The 26,565-nt window shown below is 36.6% G+C and overlaps 1 protein-coding gene across 3 annotated transcripts in view; it reads left to right on the top strand.

The window, feature by feature from the left end:
- Positions 1–26,565, top strand: part of BAZ1A (bromodomain adjacent to zinc finger domain 1A) — a 94,344-nt gene that overhangs the window by 47,345 nt on the left and 20,434 nt on the right. For 2 of the 3 annotated variants that reach the window (XM_042942969.1, XM_042942970.1), the window contains 12 exons: positions 2,764–2,898; positions 3,907–4,006; positions 4,690–4,856; positions 8,181–8,276; positions 9,353–9,491; positions 10,813–10,959; positions 15,876–15,971; positions 16,097–16,321; positions 17,430–17,595; positions 17,859–17,972; positions 22,137–22,261; positions 25,923–26,519. In XM_042942969.1, the coding sequence (XP_042798903.1) occupies positions 2,764–2,898; positions 3,907–4,006; positions 4,690–4,856; positions 8,181–8,276; positions 9,353–9,491; positions 10,813–10,959; positions 15,876–15,971; positions 16,097–16,321; positions 17,430–17,595; positions 17,859–17,972; positions 22,137–22,261; positions 25,923–26,519 (2,107 nt within the window). The remainder of the gene's footprint in view (positions 1–2,763; positions 2,899–3,906; positions 4,007–4,689; positions 4,857–8,180; positions 8,277–9,352; positions 9,492–10,812; positions 10,960–15,875; positions 15,972–16,096; positions 16,322–17,429; positions 17,596–17,858; positions 17,973–22,136; positions 22,262–25,922; positions 26,520–26,565) is intronic. The other variant, XM_042942968.1, reaches the window with a different exon arrangement.

The following is a 26,565-nucleotide window of genomic DNA, read 5'->3' as shown; positions in this document are numbered from 1 at the left end:
TCGGAATAAATAAATAAACAAAAAAATAAGTAAATAAATAAAAATGTAATGAATGCATTTCAAGGGCAAAGTGCTAGAAGAAAACTACTTTCAGTTAATACAGTGAGGAACTCAAATCAATTAGAAAAACATAAGTACCCCAGTAGAAAAATAGACAAAATAGGCATGATCAAACTTCACAATGGATGAAATATAAAAACTTAAAAGCATAAGATAGAATCATCTGAAAAATAATTTTTTTAATGTAAGCATATTTATGTATTTGTCTTGATAATAAGAAAATGCTTAAATTGTGCTCAATCTGTGCATCATTTAAAACCACAGGTAGCCATGTTAAAAGGAAGCTTCCAAAAAGCTAATGAATCAAATACTTGTGAGAAGTGTCTAGAACAGTACCTAGCACAGGGAGGCAGTCAGCCAGTATGTGAATAGTTAGTTGTGGTATGTGTATCATAAATAGCAAGTTGACCAATTTCCCTAATTTACAAAAATCTCTTAGTATCAATTAACAAAAACAACCCAATTGGGAAAAAATGGTAAAGAGCATCAGCGGTTTTTTACCAAGGAAAGTAGTCAATAAACATGAACAGAAGTTCAGCGTAATAAATACATGAAAATTAGGGGTGCCTGGGTGGCTCAATTGGTTAAGCGTCCAACTGTTGATGTCAGTGCAGGTCATGATCTGGCAGTTCATGAGTTCGAGCCCCACATCGGGCTCTGTGCTGATGGTGGAGAGCCTGCTTGGGATTCTGTCTCTGCCACTCCCCCGCTTGTGCTTTCTCTCTCTCTCAAAATAAATAAACATAAAAAAATTGTTTTAATAAGTAAATGAAAGTTAAAGTGACAGTAAACAATTTTCTCTTTGAGTAACAAAAGATTATTAGTGGGTTTTCTAGTGTACTTGCATACATGTTGCAAGCACATATGCATACACACACACACACCCAAAGACAATAGTTTGATCCTGATGTGGTAAGTGTAGTCTGCTGTTAGGAGTGCTAAAAGAACACAAAGATATATTAGTTTATTGTGTATTATGTATGTATAAATAAGGAACATTGGCAATTAATGTATTAAAGCCTTTTTTTTTTTTTTTTAACGTTTTTATTTATTTTTGAGACAGAGAAAGACAGAGCATGAATGGGGGAGGGTCAGAGAGAGAGGGAGACACAGAATCCAAAACAGGCTCCGGGCTCTGAGCGGTCAGCACAGAGCCCGACGCGGGGCTCGAACTCACGGGCCGTGAGATCATGACCTGAGCCGAAGTCGGACGCTTAACCGACCAAGCCACCCAGGCGCCCCTTAAAGCCTATTTTGACCTTTTTTGAGCATATATATTTGAAAAGAAACCACTCATATCTTTATACGTATGGGCATTTGTATATTCAGGCGTTATATATATGGGATAGTCAACAACCATCTTAATAGACTTTAATGTAGAATCTTTAAATAGAGTCTTGATTTATTATGATGGCCAGAACTAATTGAATTTTAAATGTTAAAAGCTATGTTCTATCCACTAAGATTACAATTACTACATAGAAAATTTAATCCCCAGTTTAAGTGTTTCAGTTTTGTTAAAAATTTAAACTTTTGTATCATTTTCTTACACATTTTCTGAAAGATATTTCTATAAGTAGCATGTTTTCTTCTAGAGAAAGAAAGAATAATGATCTTGGCTGTTAGGCCAAAAGTAATCTTCAGAATTACTAATCAAAAATAAAAAGGTTAAAGTTGGACATGAATGAAAGGTGAACAGGTTCTGAAACTTTTTTGGATTTAACAGTTATCCTAGAACCACACCACTTCTGGTAGGAATGAGTTTGACTTCGGGATGCCTGGGGGGCTCAGTTGGTTAAGCATTCGACTTCGGCTCAGGTCATGATCTCACGGTTCGTGTGGGTTTGAGCCCCACATCCCGCCCTGTGCTGACAGCTCAGAGCCTGGAGCCTGCTTGGGATTCGGTGTCTCCCTCGTTGCTCCTCCCCCAGTCATGCTTTATCTCAAAAATGAATAAACATTAAAAAAAATTTTTTTTAATGTGTTTGACTTCTCTGAACTTAAACTCTGTATTGAAAGTTGATAATTTTTCAGCATTTCTGCTGTCTGCCACATCAACTTTAAAATTTGATAAAAGTCTTTAAATTAAAAAAAAAAGTCTTTAAGTTATCACCCTGAATTGGGGGGGGGGGGGGGAGCGGGGAATCTAAAATGTACAGCAGTTAAGAAATGGTTGAGAAAAAATTTATTGGGTTGATACAGTGGGTTTTTTTAAAGATTTTATTTTTACGTAATCTCTAACATCCAAAGTGGGGCTCAAACTTACAACTCTGAGATCAAGAGTCACCTGCTTCACTGACTGAGCCAGCCCAAGCACAGTGGACTTTAAATGTTAAGTCATTGGATTATTTATTTACATAGAAAATTCCATACAAAATTAGTCAAAACAAAGCAGACTGCAAAAGATTATTATATAAATGTAATTTTGTAATGGTTTTAGCATTTAAGAAACTGTTGAAACATCCTTGTGTATTTTATGTGAAAAAGTTCTTTGCATTGTGGTTTTCCTTCTGGTAAAGCTAATTAATAATAGATCAAGTAAATCAGCTAAAATGTGTAATACTGTATATTAACACATGAAATTCTATGTCGAAATCTTTTCAACCTGGTCTTTAACAGCAGTCATACATGACATTTTAGAGTACATCTATAAATGGTGTCCTAATTGTGTTATTATTGTACCCTATATGTTTTTTTATGAAGGCGTCATCTCTTTCAACATATAAAATAGCAGAACAAGATTTTTCTTATTTCTTTCCTGATGATCCACCCACATTTATCTTCAGTCCTGCTAACAGAAGAAGAGGGAGACCTCCCAAACGAGTATCTATTAGCCAGGTAAGTAGAGAATGGATAAAAACTACATTGTAGCTCTTAATAAAACTATTCATAATCAAGAGCAGTGTTTGGCTCCCCTCACCCACATAGCTTTAGGAAGGAACACATTCCTTCACATACAGTGTATGTACTGTGCATTGAAAACTACTTAGCAGTGAGGCCTGTAGAAGTCTCAAGTGTGAATTAGACATAGCTTTAATGCCACAGGGATTTTATACCAAAGTGGAAGCAAGCATATAAGCAGTTACTGAAATACAGGGAATAAATCATGGAATCAAAACATGAAGAACGTTTAAAAAATATGAAATAATAAAAATATCACACTAAACAGGTTACACACCATTATGCTCACGAGAAGTACCATAAAAATAAATCTTTTTGGGGCGCCTGGGTAGCTCAGTTGGTTGCATGACTGACTTTGGCGCAGGTCATGATCTTGCAGTTTGTGAGTTCGAGCTCCGCGTTGGCTCTGTGCTGACAGCTCAGAGCCTGAAGCCTACTTCAGATTCTGTGTCTCCCCCTCCCTCTACCCTTCCCCTGCTCATGCTCTATGTCTATCTCTCAATAGTAAATAAATGTTAAAAAAATTTTTTTTAATAAAAATAAAATAAAGTAAAACCTTGTGACATTAACATTGACCACAAGAATATTTTTGACATGCATTTCTTTCATATTTGATGTCTACGCCATTTAGTTTATAAATTTAGAAAAATTTTTTGTTTTTTCTAATGCATATATTTAAGGCTGTCCTTGTAGATTACCAGTTGTTTTTCCTGGGAGGTTTTTGTACTAATTTGTAGAACTATAGAACTAACCTCATATTCTGTATGTTACTATGATTAAAGTTATTAAAGTTTTGTTAGGCTTAGAATAAAACCTCACTGTAGTATAAGGAAAGTATAATTGATGAGAGTTTTAAAAACTGTATTATTATTGTAAGAACAAGGCAGACCATCTGTCTGAAAAGTTGTGGTGTTCTATAACTAGTTTCTCTGTTTGTTTTTTTAGGAGGACAATGTTGTTAATAAACAAACAATTGCAGGTTATAAGAACAAAGCTACTAAAGAAAGAGACAAACTTTTGAAGCAAGAAGAAATGAAGTCACTGGGTGAGTTTTAACATTCTCTTCAAAAACTGTTTAGGTACAGGAAAGAATATTTCTCTTTCTTTCTGAAATGGCATATTTCTGTTATTTGGGTTTTTTTTTTTTTTTTTCCTTGTAAGCATAAATATTTCTTGCCCCTTAGGTATCTATAAATTTTTATGATGAATAAAACCTGTGTTCATCTCTTAAAACAATATTTCAAGGGAGAGCATATCCCCTGTTAAACCAAGCTAATGCTTAGATTAAGCACAAATTGGAGTTTCCATGGCTTACAGACTGTTTGGGGCCATTTTTTTGCTTTATAAAACAGTGCTTTCCAGACGTGACTGTACATATGAATCACTTGGGAATCTTATTAAAATGAAGATTCTGAATTAGTAGGTCTGGGTGGGAGAAGAGATTCTGCTTTTCTAAAAAGGTCATACTTTGCTCCTGGTCTTAGGACCAGGGCTTCAAAGCAGGGCTTTGAAATAGCAGGTATGTTTGTCCCTGGTCAGTAGTTTGTCTTAAATGCAGCCAACTTGCTTTCCCATTTGAATCACCTGCTGGCTCCCTCCAGCAGTTTACAACACTTCTGAGTCTACTGATCCCATTTAACCATAAATTATTTCAGGAATTCTTTTGTTACATTAAAAAATGTGTTGTTTTCTGTCTGTGAACAGTTCTAAGTTTGACCTTCTCTACAGCTTTTGAAAAGGCTAAATTAAAAAGAGAAAAAGCAGATGCCCTAGAAGCAAAGAAAAAAGAAAAGGAAGATAAAGAGAAAAAGAAGGAAGAATTGAAGAAAATTGTTGAAGAAGAGAGACTGAAGAAGAAAGAAGAAAAAGAGAGACTTAAAATTGAAAGAGAAAAGGTATTCATTCAAGTATTTTAGCTATGCTGTCTATATAATAGTATTTTACATATTTAAATTCATAGTTAATTTATAAATGCTTTTACCACTTTGATTCACATTTCTAGTTGTTCATAGAGTGCTGGATAAACACTTGTTGATTTATCTCTCTTTTGCTTTGGAAAATTTAGTAATTTAAGGTTCAACATGTAAATACATGGCCTTTACACCCTAAAGCCCCTTAAGTACAATTTTAAAGTTGATTTTCTTCATTATTTAGACTTTCTAATTTAGGGAAAATGATATGCATAAAACTTGCAAAAGTAAAATATGTGATTAGAAAAAACACAATAAGATCAAGACCCCTGGTTGGTTCAGTCAGTTAAGTGTCCAACTCTTGATTTCAGTTCAGGTCATGATCCCAGGGTTGTGGGATTGAGCCCCGTGTCAGGCTCCATACTGAGCCTGGAGCCTGCTTAAGATTCTCATTCTCTCTCTCCCTCTCCCTCTCTTTGCTCTCTCCCCGCTCTTGCTGTTTCCAAACAAAAAAACAAAATCTGCAAATAACCAGAAAGAGTGTTCTTATTCTCCTTGAAGAATAAAGTATCTGTAAAAATAGATTGCTCAGCAAATCTCTTATAATCTTTAGTAGTAGATATTCCCTAGAGAATTCTGTAGCTGGTTTCTTCCAGAGTCAGTCAGTGTCCTTGGTTTTCTGGGATTTTTACAAGTGGCCCTAGATGATCCTGTTACACACTGTGCTCATTTAAATTGCCTGTAGTTTCTTGATCTGTTTCAAATAGGCCATTGGTTAGGATGGGGATGGAAGTATCTAATACATGTACACTCCAGAAAATTTAGAAGGGGGCACCTGGGTGGCTCAGTTGGTTAAGCATCACACTTCAGCTCAGGTCATGATCTTGAGGTTCATGAGTTCAAGCCCCATATTGGGCCATCAGGCTCTGTGATGACAGCTCGGAGCCTGGAGCCTGCTTCAGATTCTGTGTTTCCCTCTCTCTGTCCCTCCCCTGCTCGTGCTCTATCTCAAAAATAGACATCAAAAACAATTTAAAAAGGAAAGAAAAGCAACTGCACTTAAAAAAAATATTAGAAGAAAACCACTTGTAATCTAAATGGTAATGTTTAGAGGTAGCATTTTTTTTTTTTTTTGGAAAGAGAGAGAACACAAGTAGGGGAGGGGCAGAAACAGAGAGGGAGGCATAGAGTCCGAAACAGACTCCAGGCTCTGAGCTTTCTGCCCAGAGCCCAGTGCATAGCTGGAACGCACGAGTTGCAAGATGATGAACTAAGCCGAAGTCAGACACCTGACTGAGCCACCCAGGTGCCCTGAGATCGCATTTTCTCCTAACACTTTGATTAATTTATTTCTAATCTTTATTCTGGGCCCTAAAAAAGAGAGATACAGCATTTATAATTTTGTATTTTTGTTTATTTAACATTATTGTAGGGCTGCTGGGTAGCTCAGTCTTAAGTGTCCAACTCTTGATTTTGGCTCCGGTCACTATCTCTCGTTTCATGAGATCAAATCCTACATTGGGCTCTGCGCTGACAGTCTGGAGCCTTCTTGGGATTCTTTCTTTCTCCCCTTCTACCCCTTTCCTGCTTGCATGTGCACACATGCATATGCTCTCTCTCCCCCTTAAAATAAGTAAAAGTTTTAAAAACACGTTTTTAAAAATGTTGTAAGCCTACTTTCATGCTTAAATAAATAAACTAAGGTGGAATTTTTAGTGACTGTGTAACAGTTAATCAAAGAGATACAGATGAGTGCTTTATAATTTTTGCTCATAAATGATGATACCCTGTTCAAATTTATGAATAAGAGTCTTTCCTATTTTTGGATTATGTCCCTGGATAAATTTGTAGAAGTAGAATCTTATGTCAGAGGGTAAGAACATTTTAAAAATTTTCTATACAAACATATGTGGGTATTTGTTTGCTAAACATGTGCTTATTTACATTCTTAGCAACAGTGATTGAGAACACCCATCTTATTACATCCTACAAGAATTATCTGGGGTGGGGAGTGGAAGACTTAGTACAGCAGACTATTTAAAGCACAATGAATAAGTTCTGTAACTGTCTCTAGTCACTTTATGTTAAAAATTTGGTAAGTGCACATCTATTACCTTCAGTGGTCCTAAATTTCAAAGGAAGAGAATAATATTAACACACGTTAAACATTTATTGGAAAATAAGTATATAATGTAATAAATAAAAATTATTTATACTCTGCTTCACTGGAGACTTTTTAGGGTCATTATTTACCTTGCAGTTTCAAATACCAGAACCAAGAAGTATCAAAAGACCAAGTGAGCAAGAGAAATGGTCGGGAATAAAAGAAAAAGAAGTCCACCAACTGTGTTCTGATAATTGCTTTTACTTACTGGTCCCTCTGTGTATCCCTAAGCTGTTAGGGTTAAATGAATCTTGACAATAACAACTATATTTCAAATATAGGAGGAGGTTTTATTTTAGGTACTCTAATAATTTGTTACTTTACTTTGTCAGGATTTAATTGATTTGAAATAGGAGAGCTGCTGTAGGCAGAGTCAGATTGAATTAATATTTATCCAGGAGCTACTATGTGTGAGACATTTTCCATCTTTATAGCAGTTGTTTTGGCAGGTGTTGTTTTGATCAGTGGTTCTAACACTTTAGCATGCATCAGAATCACCAGAAAGATTTAATGAAAACATCAACTGTTGGGGCACCTGAGTGGCTCAGTCTGTTGAGTGTCCGACTTTGGCTCAGGTCATGATCCCACTGTTCATGGGTTCAGGCCCCATGTCGGGCTCTGTGTTGATGGCTTGGAGCCTGGAGCCTGCTTTGGATTCTGTGTCTACCTCTAGCTCTGCCCCTCCCCGACGTGCGTGCGTGCGTGCTCTCTCTCTCAAAAATGAATAAACATTTAAAAAGTGAAAAACGCACAAACAAACAAAATCAACTCTTGGTCCCAACCCCAGAATTCCTTGTTCAGTAGGTATGGGATGGGGCCCAGCTATTTGTAATTCTTACAAGTTCTCAGGTGATAATGATGCTGCTTTACAAGGTTCTTAGAAGCGGGGTGCCTGGGTGGCTCAGTTGGTTGAATGTCCGACTTCGGCTCAGGTCATGATCTTGGGGTTTGTGAGCTCGAGCCCCGCATCAGGCTGTGTGCTAACAGCTTGGAGCCTGGAGCTGCTTTGGATTCTGTGTCTTCCTCTCTCTTTGCCCCTCACCTGCTTGCAGTCGCTCTCTCTCTCTTAAAAATAAATAAACATTAAAAAAAGTTTTTTAAAAAGCCAAAGTTCTTATAAGAAACTTATGAACCTTTTGTTTTAGGAAAGAGAAAAATTACGTGAAGAAAAACGAAAATATATGGAATACTTAAAACAGTGGAGTAAACCTAGAGAAGATATGGAATGTGACGATCTTAAGGTATAAGTATGTTATGTGATGTTTCACACCCATGCTCTGTGTGCCCTATGTGGCTTTGCTGATGAAATTTTTCTTTCATAGTGGCTTCTTCATATTTAAGAGGAATAGCCAATTAAACAAATGCTATATTTAGAGTTCCAAAACAGCATTATTAGTATTTTGTAACAAACTTTGATAATGCTTCTTATTCCGCAGACTTAATGGGTCATTTGTGTGATCGTTGATAATCCAGTATTATCATTCATCTCAGTTTATAAAGAACCATTTCTAAGTTCAGTAGACAGTGGATTAATTCTATTCTATATCCTAAGGAAATCCTGCATTGAAGATAATATTGGCACAGCTAATGCCTTGATCTCAGAATCTTAGGTTAAAAGTCCCTCTTAACTAGAAAATGTAGTGAGAAATATACTTTAGCCCAAAGTTGTTCTTAGTTCAATAAAGAAAAAAGTCCCTAGTGACTGTGATTTAATAAAGCTGGAATAAGGCCAAGACGCACATCATTTAAAAAGTTCCAGGGCGCCTGGGTGTCTCGGTCATGATCTCACAGTTTCGTGGGTTTGAGCCCCACATCAGGCTCTGTGCTGACAACGTGAAGCCTACTTGGGATTCTCTCTCTCTGCCCCTTCCCCACTGACACTGTCTGTGTCTCTCTCAAAAATAAACTTGTAAAACAATTTTTTTTTTTTAATTTTTTTTTTTTTTAACGTTTTTATTTATTTTTGAGACAGAGAGAGACAGAGCATGAACGGGGGAGGGGCAGAGAGAGAGGGAGACACAGAATCGGAAGCAGGCTCCAGGCTCTGAGCCATCAGCCCAGAGCCCGACGCGGGGCTCGAACCCACGGACCGTGAGATCGTGACCTGAGCGGAAGTCGGCCGCTTAACCGACTGAGCCACCCAAGCGCCCCTGTAAAACAATTTTTAAGAAGTTCCAAAGGTGATTGTAATAAACATCTAGGGTTGAGAACCACTAGTCTACATGAAATAAATCTTACTAGGTAAAGAGTATGTATCTATCTATTATAATTTTCTGTAATTGGCTCAAATAGTTATATAAATTATTTGATCTTTCAGGAACTTCCAGAACCAACTCCAGTGAAGACTAGACTACCTCCTGAAATCTTTGGTGATGCTCTGATGGTTCTGGAGTTTCTTAATGCTTTTGGGGAACTTTTTGATCTTCAAGATGAGTTTCCTGAGGGAGTTACCCTAGGCAAGTGCAATTGCTGTGTTACAGTTCACCCTAAAATTAGTGGCTTAAAGTAATAAATTATTATCTCTCAAAATTCTGTGGTCACTGGACTTAGCTGTCCAACCCTTTCTTGGAGTCTCTCATGTGGTTACAGAGAGTGACTGGGACTGGAGTCCTCTGAAGGCTTACCTGGCTGGATGGTCAAGATAGCTTCCTCACACACATGCCTGGTACTCAGTGCTCCTCCACGTGGCATCCCACTCCCGTCAGAGTAGCCTACACTTGTTATGTGGCAGCTAAGGACTCCAAGAAGAAGAGAACAGAAACTTCCAGCCTTCTTAAAGGCTAGGCCTGGAACTGGCAAGCCTTGTTTCTGTCATAGTCCATTGGTCAGGCCTGCTGGGATTCAAGGGAGTGGAGGAATAGACTCCTTGAGGGTATCATGGTTTATGTTAAGTGTAGGGAAGGATGTTAAGTGTAGGGAAGGAAGGAATTGACATCAGCCATATTTTAAGATAAGTTATGCCTGCCTTTGATTTGTGATTCTGTATTGACTCTGTACTTTTACTTTGTGTAAACATTATAAGAACTGCATTGATTGAGGAGGGCTTTGGATCCCATTTTGGCCTTTGAATTGTCAAATACCAAAATAGTTTTCTTAAAATAGAGACCCTCAAAGACAGAATTATAATGCCACTCTTATTTTAAGAAGAGTATATTTTTCAGGAGGGCTTTTACATTCCCTCAATTTCTCTTTATGAGCTGGGTGAGGCATGCATCATGTGCCTCAGAGATCAAGGTCTAAACAATACTGGTTTAGGTAAGATAAATTAGATAAACAGTTGTGACTTGGATACAACATTAGGATCATAAAAAAATTTAGATTTTAAAATTTTAAATAAATGATTACATCTAATACTAATGATTACCTCTCCTATGCACTGTTTGGTAAACGGTAATGTCCCACATAGCTCCTGAGAGCAGCGGGGCAACAGTAACAAATCTTTGCGTTGTTACTCAAATTAGAATAAAATTATAATTTTTAATCTGTACCTTAATTTGCACCTGAAGTTTAAACTTAAGGTGAGATATTGTATTGATTTGCTGAGGCTGACTTGACTTTCTTGAATATACTGATTTTTGGCTTAATGGTTTTATTTTATTGTAATCATTATAAATTGTTTTTAGACTTTGCCTTGGATAATACTCTACTTTGATAAATGGACACTTAAAAAAATAATTGCACAGGCTGTTGTCGATTAAAATGTTTATTGTTCCAATGGAGTTGTTTTTTCAGTGCATGAACAGAACTTTAAATTCATTTTAAACATTTTATTCACAGAAGTATTAGAGGAAGCTCTTGTAGGAAATGACAGTGAAGGCCCACTATGTGAATTGCTTTTTTTCTTCCTGACTGCCATCTTCCAGGCGATAGCTGAAGAAGAAGAGGAAGTAGCCAAAGAGCAAATAACAGATGCAGACACCAAAGGTCAGAATTCAGTATTCTTGTTGATTGATAGTAGCTCTGTAGCTTTGAAACTGATTTTTAAAGGTTATTTTAAGATTAACCTCGCTTTTACAGTTCTAAAATATAGCTGTCCAAGTTACCCAATTCCTGAGTCATATACTAACAATACATTATCAGTTGTTTTATAAAAACTTTGTTTTAATGTATCCTGTTTCTGGGGCACCTGGGTGGCTCAGTCAGCTAATGTATCCTGTTTCTGATGACCTTAAAATATCTACCTCTGCCCCCAATCGGTCTTGCTTTTTATTCTTTTAGATTTCTCCTATGATTTAGGAACATTACGGATTTCATTGACCAGTATCTGTAATTGCAAGAGATTCTGCTAAATGGCACTGATTTCTTTGCCTCCACCTAAGGAAATACTTTAATTATTGTTATCAGTACTTTAAGTTGAAAATACTGTTGCTGATTTCATTTGAGACGTGAAAGTTTTTAGATGAGAGTTAAGTAAAATTTAGTTTTTATTTCACCAACAGTTTGAACTAGAAATTTTGCTGTTTAAATGCTATGCACTTAAATATCTGGGGTCAGCATGTGGTACATATTAACGTAGGAATAATTCTTAGAGAAACCCTTTTTTATTTTTAAAATGGAGTATGTTCACTATTTTGTTTAGGACTTCATCAGAGGAATTGTTAAGCATTTGTATGATTTGGCTTCCTGAATTACACTCTTCATGAACTTTGCCATATCACATAAGACATTGTTTAAAATATCTATAAACTATTTTAGGGTATTGCATAAAAATTCACAATAAGATAATTTTGGGGAGACATTTTGATAGCAGTCTTGATACAAAAAGATGGGACATTCTTCCATTCAGATAGTATTGTTGACCTTAGATAATTTGAGCTCATTTTTTAATGCCTGATTCATGAAGCAACAGGATCATCAATATGCATCCAGTGTTAGTTTTGTTTTTCTTTTACAGCCTAAGTTCAAGCAAAATATTTTCTCTAACTTGAGTGCTAATCACCATGTGTCCCTTATCAAGGTCATTTTAACAATGCTGTCCCCTTTATCATCTCAGATGACTTAGTCAATAAAATGAGACTCTACTAAGGGGAAGATAGAAGGGCAAACAATTCATAAAAATCTAAAGATTTTTCTAACATAACCAGTACCAGCACTAAAGATGGATTATCTAAGACAAAAAATGTAGCAAATACTCATTCTTTTAGCCACTAGATTGTCTTAAGGACCAATAATATCACAGGGCTATTGACCAAGTTCTGACCTTAATACAAGGTATAAGTCTGTATTTAACGCAGGATTTGAAGCAGGTGAATTTTGTAGTTTTGTACTGATGGGAAAAAGTGGGGTGACAAGGAAATTATGTTGGAAAATCAGCTAGTGTAAAGAAAAAAATGTATATAGATATTGGTGTTTGTATTGCCATTGTATTTTCTTTCCATGATTTGTTTGATCTGTAATTTTTATAACTCTAGTCCTGTACAGGATTGCAGATAAATACTAATACAAATTAATAATTTGTATTAAATAATACAAGAATAGGTATTAAAATAATACTTATTATACCCCAGAATAAGTATTGGCCATTAAATAAAGGTTTTAATGCACCTTTTGAAGATATTTATTTAAATGTTAGGGAGCGGAAAAAACATGCTTTGGAATTTTAACACCCTTGTCTACTTCCTGTTGTATTGGCTACATTTTATATAATTATTACAGTTTCAGTAAGTACCCTAGGCTGTTCTCCCAGGTATTTTCCACATGTCCTCCTATCTCTGTAACAAAAAAGCTTTTCCACAGTTCTCCTGAAAACAAGTGACATAAGATACTGTATATGCATTATTTCATTTAATTCTCATACCCCCTTGTGGTATAGATAGGTAGGTATAATAGGCAGATCATTATTAATTATTTTCTGCCTTTACTTATAAAGAAATTTAGTCTTAAGGAGTTTAATTAACTTGCCCAAAGACACATGGCTAATAAGAAAGAGATGGGATAGAGATTCAGGAAGTCTGCTCTGAAGCCTCAAAATGCCTATACTATATTGCTTCATGATATGGCAGAGATGTTGAAAATTTGAATATTTGTTTCCCTAGCATTGCCTATAAAATTATCTGTCTTCAAAAAGATTTAAATCCTTTGGCCTTTAGGCTCCCTGTTTTTATGTCAAATCTTGGAAATTTGGGCAATTTTTAAAATCTTACATTAAAATTTTCAATTCCTCTCTTTAGTCTTACATCATGAACTTGGAAGCCCTTCAAAGTATGGGAACAAGAGCATCCTCCTTAGATAGCATAGTTTTGTGTATTTGCTAAGATATCATTGTTTAGTGTTGGAATTGTAGATTCTAGATTACTCTGATGATAAATGTAACTTTAAGATAATCATAACAGACACAGTTCAGCTGTACAGTTGAGCCTTGAAGAACACAGGGGTTAGGAATGACAGCTCTCCCCACCCCTAGCTGAAAAATGCACATATAACTTTTGGCTGCCCCCCAAACTTAACTACTAATAGCCTACTGTTGACTGGCAGCCTTACTGATAATAGAAACAGTTCATCAATACATGTTTTGTATATTATATGTATTAAATGCTGTGTTCTTATAATAAAGTAAGGTGGAAAAAAGAAAATGTTATAGAGAAAATACATTTATAGTACTGTTCTATAAAAATCCACTTATAAGTGGCCCCACAGAATTCAAACACATGTTGTTCAAGGGTCAACTGTATTCTCTTGGCATGATATACCCAACTGACTGTCTCTAAGCAAATCCTAGAGTAATAATACAGTTTCTTGAGAATGTCATTTGGCAAATAATTGAGTTAAAGAATACATTTTACTTTTTTTTAAGTAAGCTCCATGCCCAACATGGGGCTCGAACTCACAACCCTGAGATTAAGAGTCACGTGCTTTACCGACTGAGCCAGCCAGGCACCCCTACATATTTTAACATGTTACGTGAACACAATTAAAAGTAAACTGTTGGGGCGCCTGGATGGCTCAGTCCGTTAAGCGTCTGACTTCAGCTCAGGTCATGATCTCCCAGGTCTGATGGTCTCACAGTTCATGAGTTCCAGCCCTGCTTTGGGCTCTGTGCTGACAGCTCAGAGCCTGGAGCCTGCTTCAGGTTCTGTGTCTCCCCCTCTCTCTGCCCTTCCCCTGCTCGCGCTCTGTGTGTGTGTGTGTGTGTGTGTGTGTGTGTGTGTGTGTGTCTGTGTGTCTCTCTCTCTCCCCCCTTCTCTCTCTCTCAAAAAAATAAACACTAAAAATAATAAAAATTTTTTAATCAAAAAAAGGTAATCTGTCATGTTTTTGGTTGTTCATTTCCTAAGGCCTTTATAACTTTGTCCTAGGATATTAAAACTGACTACAGATAAAATAGGTTGAACATGGTAATTGCTGCAAAGGAAGAGGATCAGTTCACTTTTACTGGGACTGTTATTAATTTTAGAGTGCCTATTAATTTTGTTTGACTTTACATGTAAAATGAAAATTGAGGAAGTTTTAGCTCTTGTATTTCTCTGGTAAGGAAGATTATAATGTCTCATTTGGACTGGATTCTTGGCCTGGTAGGAGTAACTTCTGCATATTTGCAATGTTTAGTCAAGTAACTTCTCCTGTGTGGCATTGTCTATGCTTTAATGCCATGAAATTGTCAATGATTGTAATCAAACATGATCCCAGAGTTGCCTTTTTCCTTTTAGTAAAGGACAGCAATTCTGTTCTCTGAGGTTCATTTTGTCAGCTTGTGAATTTTTGGAAGGAAAACATAGTAGAAAGATAAGGAGCCACAGACAGTTTAGCCCAGTGATTTTTAACTCTAACCCATGGAATACTATGAGTTGTACAGGGATTCCTTGGTGCCACTGCAGGAGAGTTGGAAAAGATGAATGGGCAGGATTATCATCTCCATACCCACTTAACAAAGGAACTTTTATCTCTTTTCTATTGGATTCCCCAAGAAATATTTGAAGAATTTAAAAACCATTGATCTAGATTCACTCCTTTAGGAAAAATGAAGGCAATTAAGTGACTTGTGTAAAGGTTCTGTAACTAGGAACTAGGGGACTGGCAGAGCCAAGACTAGAATATATATGATCTGACTCAGTCTGAAGCTGTGCCCACTGTACTATGATATAACAAGAGGTTTTTGTAAGCTTAGAGTTTTTTCATAGTTGACACTTTAAATTTTTTTATCAACAATGTATTATAATTAGGAATAATTGCATATGCTAATACTTTAAATACATTTGTGCTAGTAGATTTACTGTAGTCCTATTTGTAAGCTAGGGATGGTTTTCAAAGTTAAAGCAATTTACTTAGAAAATACAGGGAAATCTCCCTGTGGTTTCTTAGATTGCAGAGTTTTCAAAATATAGGAAATTTAATGAAGAGGATAAATCAATGGTTAAGTGACAGTAGTGCTATCTTTAACTTGTTTTCGTTCTTTTTCTGTGCTGGTTTTTGATGATCACAAACCATACTTTGTTATGATTCAATCCTAAAATATTTATTAAAGATTGGGGATCTTCAAGTAGATTCTGATTTTCAAAGTAGACTTTTCTAAAGTTGTATTGAGTGAGGAGATTTGTTTTTAATTCTAAAGTGCATTTTACCATGTTTTTTGGAATGTGTATGTGCACCTTGTTGGTAACTTGGAAATTGTCTTCTCTGTGTTAACTAAGGAAGATATTAGTGTGCAGTACATGTCTTAGGATTTATAGTCTGAGGTGGACATGAGGCGGGATGTGAATGATGCTTGTTTTACCTAGTGTTGGCTCTTTTGAGGTTCCTGAATGTTAAGCTGTTTGCTGTTTCTTTCATCATTTTAAAAGGGCATTATTCCCAAATATTCCAGCTTTGATCTGCACTAGAATAAAGTATTTATTTCCTTAAAGATTTAACAGAGGCTTTGGATGAAGATGCAGACCCCACAAAATCTGCACTGTCTGCAGTTGCATCTTTGGCAGCTGCATGGCCGCAGTTGCACCAGGGTATGTGTGGGTTTTATTTATTTTTAATTGGATTTTTATTGATAATTTTATTAAGGTGCATTTTACATTGCTAAGGATTCCTTGCTTATATGCTAAATGACTGTTTCATTTTTTAACAACTATAGGCTGCAGTTTGAAAAGCTTGGATCTTGATAGCTGCACTCTGTCTGAAATCCTCAGACTCCACATCTTAGCTTCAGGTGCTGACGTAACGTCAGCAAATGCAAAGTACAGATACCAGAAACGAGGAGGATTTGATGCTACAGATGATGCCTGTATGGAACTTCGTTTGAGCAATCCCAGTCTAGTGAAGAAACTGTCAAGCACTTCAGTATATGATTTGACACCAGGTAAACTTTGCAAGTTGGAGTTTGTATAACCTGCCTCCTTCCTACCTTCTTTTATCTCTTTAGGCCAGAAAACTAGGTGCTGATGAGAAATTTTAGATGATACCAGTTTTAAAAGAAAGAGCAGTCTTAAAAAAATTGTTGGACTACAAATAGTGACCCAGATGGAAACTACTGTTGTTTTCCTACTAGCTTTAACTATTTCTGATTTTCTTTTCTTTTTTATTTGGATTTTCCTGGTGGCTAATCTACTACATCTACTAAATTTAGAAGGATAAGTGACAATTAGCTGGCTTTCACTTTTATTTATCAATATATCAGAAATTTAAGCCGGAGCAGCTAAATTGTAACATTTGCTTGAATAGTGTTTGAGGTATGAGAAATGGTGTATGAAGGTGAAGTTTCTTTTCACTTCCTTTTTTAAATAAAAAATTACAGTGTACAAACATACCGACTTTAATATGATTATTTATCATAAGAGACTCTTAAAAACTGAGAACAAACTGAGGGTTGATGGGGGGTGGGAGGGAAGAGAGGGTAGGTGATGGGTATTGAAGAGGGCATCTTTTGGGATGAGCACTGGGTGTTGTATGGAAACCAATTTGACAATAAATTTCACACACAAAAAAATAATAATATGCTTATTTCAGAGAACATCTAATAAAAGTAGAGTGCATTCATTCCTAACATTCATATAGTTTTTATAATTTATGGTGGGGTTTTTTTTTGTGCAGTATTTTCAGAATAGCAATTTGCCTGTTGCCATTTTTTAAAAATCCATGTGGTTATAATTTAGACTTTATTTGAACTTCATAAATGAGCCCAAAAATTAAAACTTGAAAAAAATTGTCATTAGAAAATTTTTCATGTATATTTAACTGGTATATAAAGTAGTTACTAGTATTTGAAATGCCTTGCATATTACATAACTATTATTAACTATTAATTTGGACTCAGTTGCTTTTTCTGAAGACATGCCATTGGCATGTTTGATCTTGAGATTTTTTTCCTATTTTTTTAAGCATTTTCACATTGAGCCACAAATTAAGATTTTTCAAACAATTCCGTTTTGTCATTGATGATACAGAATTTATTTACCAATTTTTGACAGGAGAAAAAATGAAGATACTTCATGCTCTCTGTGGGAAACTACTGACCCTAGTTTCTACTAGGGATTTCATTGAAGATTATGTTGATATATTACGACAGGCAAAGCAGGAGTTCCGGGAATTAAAAGCAGAACAACATCGGAAAGAGAGGGAAGAAGCAGCTGCTAGGTGAGAGATGATTATAGTCAGTTGTGCCAATGAAGGCTGCTTATTCCTTTACATCTAAAACCGTACTTGACAATGGGCTGTAATATGACCTTGGCTCACACTGGTGTTTGATGGCTTACCTAAGAGGTTATGAATGAATACTACCTTACGGTTTTGTGATAACATTTGGATCACTTTCCATAATTTTATGGTTGAAGACAAGATGCTAAAAGTTGAAATTATCTTCCATCAAATAGACTGTAGTATTTTATTTTAACTTTCAGAATTCGCAAAAGGAAGGAGGAAAAACTGAAGGAACAAGAACAAAAAATGAAAGAGAAACAAGAGAAACTGAAGGAAGATGAGCAAAGAAATTCAGCCGTAGATATATCTGTTGGGTATGGTTTGAATTACACTGCTTATTCTTACATAAGAACAAAAATCAGCACTTTAAACTCTAAAATGCTTTCAAAAGTTTTAAAAACTAGCTTTCTAGTTTCTTATTCATAGGTACATAACAATTGTGCCAATGGGCCTGTAGCCTCTTTTTAACCAGTAATGTATTAATAGTGGTATCTCCCATCTCCATCACCATCACCGTTGTGCATTATGTTTCACAAAGCTCCTCTGAGTTTATTGAGGAGTGGGGATGAACTTGGAGGTTTTAATAGATGGTATAGGGAGAAGATGAAAGCCCCTTAAGTAATTTAGTGACTTAGGTACTCTTTTTCATTTCAAAATATTTGGGATGATAATTGGCTATGAAGACAAGTGGGAATTTTTTCATATTGTACATGGCAAACTGTATTCAAATTTACCAGAATTTTTTTTATAAAATTTGCAAAGGAAGGCTCCAAAAATCTCAGTATTCCAAAATTAATGTATTGACTTTTAGTTATACTTTCATATAGAAATACCTGTAAGTCACAAACTTGCAACAGCTGTATTTTATATGGCCATCAACAATACTTTAAGAAATAGAATTTAGCTTAGCTTAGGAAAGTTAATCTGATACCTAAATAACAAGCAGTCAAAGAAAAAAACAAATACTTCGATTTCATCAAAGTTAAAAACTTTCATGCTTCAAAGAGCACTGTCAAGAAAGTAGAAAGAGGTGTCTAGGTGGCTCAGTTGGTTGCACGTCCGACTCTTGACTTCAGCTTCTATCATGATCCCAGGATTGTGGGATCGAGTCCTGTGTCAGGCTCTGCACTGGGTGTGGAGTCTGCTTGGGATTTGCTCTCTCTGCCTCTCTCCCCTGCTTGCACCCATGTGCACTCTCTCTCTCTCTAAGGGGGGAAAAAAAGTAAAAAGACAGCTCAGTAGATGGGAAAAAATATTTGCAAATCATATCTCTAATAATGGTATAATATCCAGGGATGCCTAGATGGCTCAGTTAAGCATCCAACTTCAGCTCAGGTCATGATCTCATGGTTTGTGGGTTTGAGCCCCACGTCTAGCTGTGTGCTGACAGCTCACAGCCTGGAACCTGCTTCGGATTCTATGTGTGTGTGTGTGTGTGTGTGTCTCTCTCTCTGCCCCTCCTCTGCTTGCACTCTGTCTCTCTCTCTCTCTCTGTCTCTCTGTTTCAAAAGTAAACAAACATTAAAAGTAATATAATAATAATAATAATAATGGCATAATATCCAGAATATGTAAAGAACTCATACAACTCAACAATAAAAGAACAACCGGTTTAAAAAATGGGAAAAGGATTTTAATAGGCATTTCTCCAAAGAAGATATACAAGAAGCACAGAAGATATTCAACATCTTTAGTCATTAGGGAAACACACATCGAATTCACAATGAGATATTACCTCATACTCACTAGGATGGCTGTAATCCAATGAAGGGACAATAAGAAGTGTTGGTGAGACTGTGGAGAAATCGGAACTCTCATGCATTGCAGGTGGAGATGTAAAATGGTGCGGCTGCTCTGGATAAATTTGGCAGTCCCTCAAACAGTTAAAACATTTGTTGCCATATGACCCAGCGATTCCACTCCTAGGTATATACTCAGAGAATTAAGAGCATACGTTCACCCAGAAATCGATATACAAAAGTTCATAGCATCATTATTCTTAATAGCCAAAGAAATGGAAATAACCCGAATGTCCATCAGTTGACGAATGGTTAAACAAAACAATGTATTTCTTCAGTGGTATATCCATATAGCAGAAGGTTATTCAGCAATAAAGAAGAATAGAATTCTCATACATGCTACAATGTAGATAAACTTTGAAAACGGTGCTGAGTAAAAGAAACCAGTCATAAAAGACCATGTGTTGTATGATCTCATTTATATAAGTAGTCCGGAATGGGCAAATACACAGCAAAAAGTAGATGAGTGAGTACCAGGACAGTGGGGAAGAGGAAATGGAAAGTGACTACTAATGGCTATAGGCTTTTTCTTTGGGGATGATGATACTGTTCTAGAATTAGATGGGTGTAATGATTGCACAACCTTGTAATATACTAAAAACCACTGAATTTGTATACTTTAAAATGGTGGTTTTAGGGTATGTGAGTTATATCTCAATTTTTTTCACATTTTATAAACCCTTTCTAGTTTTATTGAGATATAAGTGACTTATAACATTGTATTAATCATTTAGGGTATACGACATAATGATTTGATATATGCATATGTTGCAAAATAATTACCAGAATACGTTGAGTTACTATTCATCACCTGAATTTTTTCTTTCTGATATCTTAATTTAAAAACAAAAGAAGAGCACCTGGGTGGCTCAGTTGGTTAAGCGTCCAACTTCGGCTCAGGTCATGATCTCACGGTTGGTGGGATCGAGCCCTGTATTGGGCTCACTGCTGTCAGCACAGAGCCTACTTCAGATCTTCTATCTCCTCTCTCTCTGTTCCTCCCCTGCTGGTTCTCTCTCTCTGTCCCTCTTTCTCAAAAATAAACAGACAAACTTCCAAGAAATAAAAATAAACATGTTACAGATTCCACCATTTCATATATTTTTATACTCATCTAGCCTTGCCTCATTTACATTATCCCTCTGGCTCCTAAACACATTTGAGTTTGCAAACCTTGCTTTGGATAAAGACCATAAATGGTGGAACTTATTGGGGCGCCTGGGTGGCTCAGTTGGCATCCAACTCTTGATTTTGGCTCAGGTCAGGATCTCACAGTTCAGTTCGTGAGCTCTGCATTGACAGTAGAAAGGCTGCTTGGGATTTTCTCTGCCCCTCCCCCGCTTGTGTTCAGACACACACTCTCTCTCTCTGAATAAATAAAATATGGTGGAACTTATTTCAAGGTTCATACAATTTTAAACTTAAAAAAAATTTTTTTTAATGTTTATTTATTTTTGAGAGAGAGAGAGCAGGAACAGGGGAGGGGCAGAGAGAGAGGGAGACACAGAATCCGAAGCAGGCTTCAGGCTCCGAGCTGTCAGCACAGAACTGGACGCGGGGCTCAAACCCACAAACCGTGAGATCATGACCTAAGTCAAAGTCAGACGCTTAACCAACTGAGCCACCAGCTGCCCCATACAATTTTAATTTTAATTTGGATAGTATAATGAATTAAATATCCATATTGTATTTATTCAGCCTGTTAACTGTATCAGAAATTTATCTTCTCTCCTCCACTATTTGTCTACTTACCACCTACTTTCTACTCTGAGCCGACCATCACCTCCCAGCCAGCTACCTAGACTGTTAACAGTGGTCCCTTGTCTCCCTTCATCTACTTTCTCTCCCAGATCCTTTTGCACATAGCAGCCAAAGTGCCTTTTAATCATTTCTGTTTTCTAAATTCTACTTTTTCCCCCATTGCTTATTGAATAATTCCCTACAAGGCCCAGTATGACCTAACTCTGCCCTTGTCTCATCTATATCTAGGACGACTTCTTTGTTTTATATTTTTCTCAAAATAATAGAGAAAAAAGCTCTTTCCTTTTCTCTTCAGCTCAATGCCATTGCACACATTTTCCCCTCTGCTAGAAATGGAGATTTCTTCTCACCTGCTGCCTTACCCCTCCCTGGTCTCCCTAGTCTCACAGTTTAACTATCACTTCTTCAAGCAAGCCTTTCTTTTTTTTTTTTTTTAATTTTTTTTTTTTTAACATTTATTTATTTTTGAGACAGAGAGAGACAGAGCATGAACAGGGGAGGGTCAGAGAGAGAGGGAGACACAGAATCCGAAACAGGCTCCAGGCTCTGAGCTGTCAGCACAGAGCCGACGCGGGGCTCGAACTCATGGACCGTGAGATCATGACCTGAGCCGAAGTCGGACACTTAACCGACTGAGCCACCCAGGCGCCCCTCAAGCAAGCCTTTCTTGATCCCTGAGACTAGATTTCAGTTCACCTTGAAATGTTTTCATAGCACCTTGAACTTCTCCTTTTTTAATAGTTATTACATATTTTAATTTTATAATTGTTTGTGTTATCTGTTTCCTCTGCAAGAATATCATTTTGTCCACTACTTCCTAAACATAATGGCTAGCCCTTCATAAGCAGGCAATGAATAGCTCATGAATGGAATTTTATATATTCTTTAATGAAAGTAATCTTTTTTTTTTTCCTTAAGGGAGGAAGAAAGGGAAGATTTTGATACTAGCACTGAGAGCAAAGAAATGGAGCAAAAGGAACTTGATCAAGATACCATCACTGAAGATGAAGATGACCCCAGATCACATAAAAGAGGCAGAAGGGGTAATATAGAAATTTCTTAAGGGCATGCTTGCTTGTTTTTAATTAATAAGGCACATTATAAATCAGCTATACTGAAATATGTATTAGATTACTTCCATTTATTATTCCTAGGTGTGTTTGTTTTTTTTTTTTTTTAATTTTTTTTCAACGTTTTTTATTTATTTTTGGGACAGAGAGAGACAGAGCATGAACGGGGGAGGGGCAGAGAGAGAGGGAGACACAGAATCGGAAACAGGCTCCAGGCTCCGAGCCATCAGCCCAGAGCCTGACGCGGGGCTCGAACTCACGGACCGCGAGATCGTGACCTGGCTGAAGTCGGACGCTTAACCGACTGCGCCACCCAGGCGCCCCGGTGTGTTTGTTTTTAAATGCCCAACTCATAGCAGTGATAAGTTCCTTAGATGGTGACCATTTTGTTAAAAAATGGTGTTAGAAGTTACATTCTGTCTTTATTCTCATGTCATTTATACTTTAGGGAAGAGAGACAATATTCATATTCTTTTAACAGATCAGTTTCACATAACTTCAACTTCTGGTTAGCGAGTTTTGTTGAGTTTGGTATTGACTACTTGATATTAGGCGAAATAGAAATTTTTATTCTATAGTCTACTCAACATTCATTGAGTACCTTTTAGATGCTAGAAATACAAAGGTCAGTAATGCTTATAATTGGTACCAAATGATTGAGAATGGAAATCTACTACCTTAAAATAATTTTATAAATGTAGATCAAAGGGAACACATTTTTTTAAAGTTGTTGATATAATTTACTTCTGAGGATCTTTAACCATCTTCATTTGACAACTACTGAAGGAGATTTGTAAGTTTATTCTGTGCCTATAATTTTGATGGTATCTTTTTTTTCTACATTATTTTCTAAAATGGCTATTATAAGTAGACAGAAAATCTCCTGTATCATGAAGGCTATATTTTCTGATTATAATGCAATTGATTTAGAAATCCAAAACAAAAAAAAACCTCATTTGATTAGAGGTTTAAACACCTCATTTAAAACACACTTTTAAGTAATAGGTCAAAGTAGAAACCATAAATAGAAACTAGAAAATGTTTAAAACTACTCAATACTGAAAAAAAGCTAATCAATACTGCACATTAATACTTGTTGGATACAGTCCCTCTACTTAGTCGAAAATTTATAGTTTTAATACATATTAGGAAAGAAGAAAGGCAAATTGACCTAGGCATTCATTTAAGAAGTTAGCGGTAGAAGATAGAATAATCCTTCCAGATAAAAGGAAACAATAGATACAAATAGAAATTAATAAAAAGTAAACTGTAATACAGGAGAACAGCAAAGCCAAAAATTAGTTGTTTGAAAAAGATACAAACTAGACAAACCTTTGTTGAAATTGATTTGGGGGGAAAGTCACAATAAGGTTAGGACTGAAAAGGTAAACATAACTACAGATAAGAGTAGAAATTTAAAGGTAAGGAAACAGCATATACAGTTTTATGGAAATAACTTTGAAAATGGAGGCATAAAGGGGGCACCTGTGTTGCTCAGTTGGTTAAGCGTCAGTTTGTTTTGGCTCAGGTCATGATCTCACAGTTCGTGAGTTCAAGCCCCTCATTCATGCGGAACCTGCTTGAGATTCTCTGTCTCCCTCTCTCTCTGCCCCTCCCCAACTCATGTCATCTCTGACTCTCACAAAAATAAAATAAATAAAGCTTTAAAAAAAATGTTTAGGGGCGTCTGGGTGGCTCAGTCGGTTAAACGTCCATCTTTGACTCAGGTCATAATCTCACAGTTTGTGAGTTCGAGCCCAGCATCGGGCTCTGTGCTGACAGCTCAGAGCCTGGAGCCTGCTTTGGATTCTGTGTCTCCCTCTCTCTTTGCCCCACCCCTGTGCATGCTCTGTCTCTCTCTCCTTCAAAAAAAAAAAAAAAAAAATTTAAAAAAAGGAAAATGGAGGCAAAAATAAAGCAAAATCCTAGAAAAACACACATTATAAAAATGCATGAGAAAATTTAAAAGGTGACTGGTCCTAAACCTTTAGGTCTTGAATCAGTATTAAAATTCTTCCTACAAAGACAATGTCAGTCCTAGACAACTTTATAGGTGAATTTTGCAAAATTTTAAAGAAGCAGATAATTTTTTTTAATCTTTATTTGCGAGCAAGCAGGGGAGGGGCAGAGAGAGAATTGCAGGCAGTCTCCTCACGCAGTCAGTGCATGAACCATGAGATCATGACCTGAGCCAAAATCAAGAATCAGACACTCAACCAGCTGAGCCACCCAGGTGCCCCAAAGAAGCAGATAATTATAATCTTATATACAAACACTTTCAAGCAAAGAAATAGAAGTAACTCCCCACCCATCTAAGCAATCTGACAGTGACTGAAAGAAGAGAAGTTTAATTCTTCAATACACCATAAAAGAAAGGCCTGGCAGGTCACCAGGAATCCAGTCTCTTCCTGTCTTGTTGGTACTGCCATCCATAGGGTTTGCTGCCATTCTCATGTTCAAAAATGATTTATCCCCATGTCTCCATTCTGGCTAGTTGAAAGATGGGAAATGCAGAGAGGTACAACCCAGAGGTTACATTTAATGCTTCTGCTCCCATCTCTTTGGCCAGAAGTTTCTCATGTAGCCATGCCCCTGGAGAAACATTTCTTGCTGGAAAATGTCCTTCGTTTGAACTGCTAGGTACCCAACTAAGCATTAGGGGTTCTGTTACCTAAAATCATTGGTTTGTAAACTACAGCCCATTGGCCAAATCTGCCTTGCCCGTTTTTATATAATCCATAAGCTAAAAATGGTTTTTATATTTTTAAGTAGTTGGGGAAGGAAGAATGATATTTTGTGATATGAAAATTAAATGAAATTCAGATTTCAGTGACCATAGTTTTAATTGAACACAGTCATTCTTGTTCATTTACATATTGTCTGTGGCTGCTTTCATGCTACAATGGCACAGTTGAGCAGCTGTGCGCAGAAACCATATGGCCCACAAAACCTAAAAATATTTACTAGCTAGACCTTTATAAAACTAGTTTACTGACTCCTGCCTTAAAGAAAGAACTATGTTGCAACATAACAGATTCTGCCTCACTCTCCAGTGTGAGATTACAGTTTTTTTGTGTGACTCTTGTATTGTAAGTAAGTCCAGTTTCTTACCAGCATAGAGTATTAGTCTGTTCGTGCACCATAATAAAATATCGCAGACTGGGTGGCTTAAACAACAGAAATTAATTTTCTCACAGTTCTGGAGGCTGGAAGTCCAAGATCAAGGTACAAGCAGGGTTGGTTTCTGGTGAGGCCTCTCTCAGCTTGCTATTGCACCTTGTCATTGTGTCCTCACATGACTTGTCTTCTGTGCCCACAAGTGAAGTGAGTGAGCACTCTGGTTTCTTTCTTTTCTCCTCTTATAAGTACCCCAGTCCTGAATTAGGGTCCTGCTCTCTGGACTCATTTAACCTTAATTACCTCCTTAAAGGCCCTGTCTCCAAATATAGTTACATTGGGGTTTAGGATTTCTTTTTTTTTTTTTTTTTTTTTTTTTTTTGGGGGTTTAGGATTTCAACCTATGAATTTGTTGGGCATTCGGTTTGGTCCATAATACATAGTAATTTGGGATGGCTTTGTATATTTTTCTGATGAAAATTTAAAATGTGATGATGATCAAATGTTTCAATTATAGGGAAAAGGGGACAAAATGGGTTTAAAGAATTTACAAGACAGGAAGAAGTCAACTGTGTAACGAGAGAGCCTCTTACTGCTGATGAAGAAACAGCTTTAAAACAGGAACATGAACGAAAAGAGAAAGAGCTCTTGGAAAAAATCCAAAGTGCCATAGCGTGTACCAATATCTTTCCCTTGGGCCGAGACCGCATGTATAGGCGATATTGGATTTTCCCTTCTATTCCTGGCTTATTTATTGAAGAGGATTATTCTGGTCTCACTGAAGACATGCTGTTGCCTAGACCTTCATCATTTCAGAATAATGTACAGTCTCAGGATCCTCAGGTATCCACTAAAACTGGAGAGTCTTTGATGTCTGAATCTACCTCCAACATTGACCAAGGTCCATGTGATGATTCTGTGCAGCTGCCAAAACCAGTGCATAAGCCGAATCGGTGGTGCTTTTACAGTTCTTGTGAACAGCTAGACCAGCTTATTGAAGCTCTAAATTCTAGAGGACATAGAGAAAGTGCCTTAAAAGAAACTTTGTTGCAAGAGAAAAGCAGAATATGTGCACAGCTAGCCCATTTTTCTGAAGAGAAATTTCATTTTTCAGGTAAATTTTCATTGAAAACTATTTCTTTTTCTCTCCCCATAATCTC

This window comes from Panthera leo, chromosome B3 (genome assembly GCF_018350215.1).
Source record: "Panthera leo isolate Ple1 chromosome B3, P.leo_Ple1_pat1.1, whole genome shotgun sequence".
Taxonomy (NCBI): Eukaryota; Metazoa; Chordata; class Mammalia; order Carnivora; family Felidae; genus Panthera; species Panthera leo.
The sequence above is the reverse complement of the archived record's forward strand: the minus strand, read 5'-3'. Positions and strand labels throughout refer to the sequence as shown.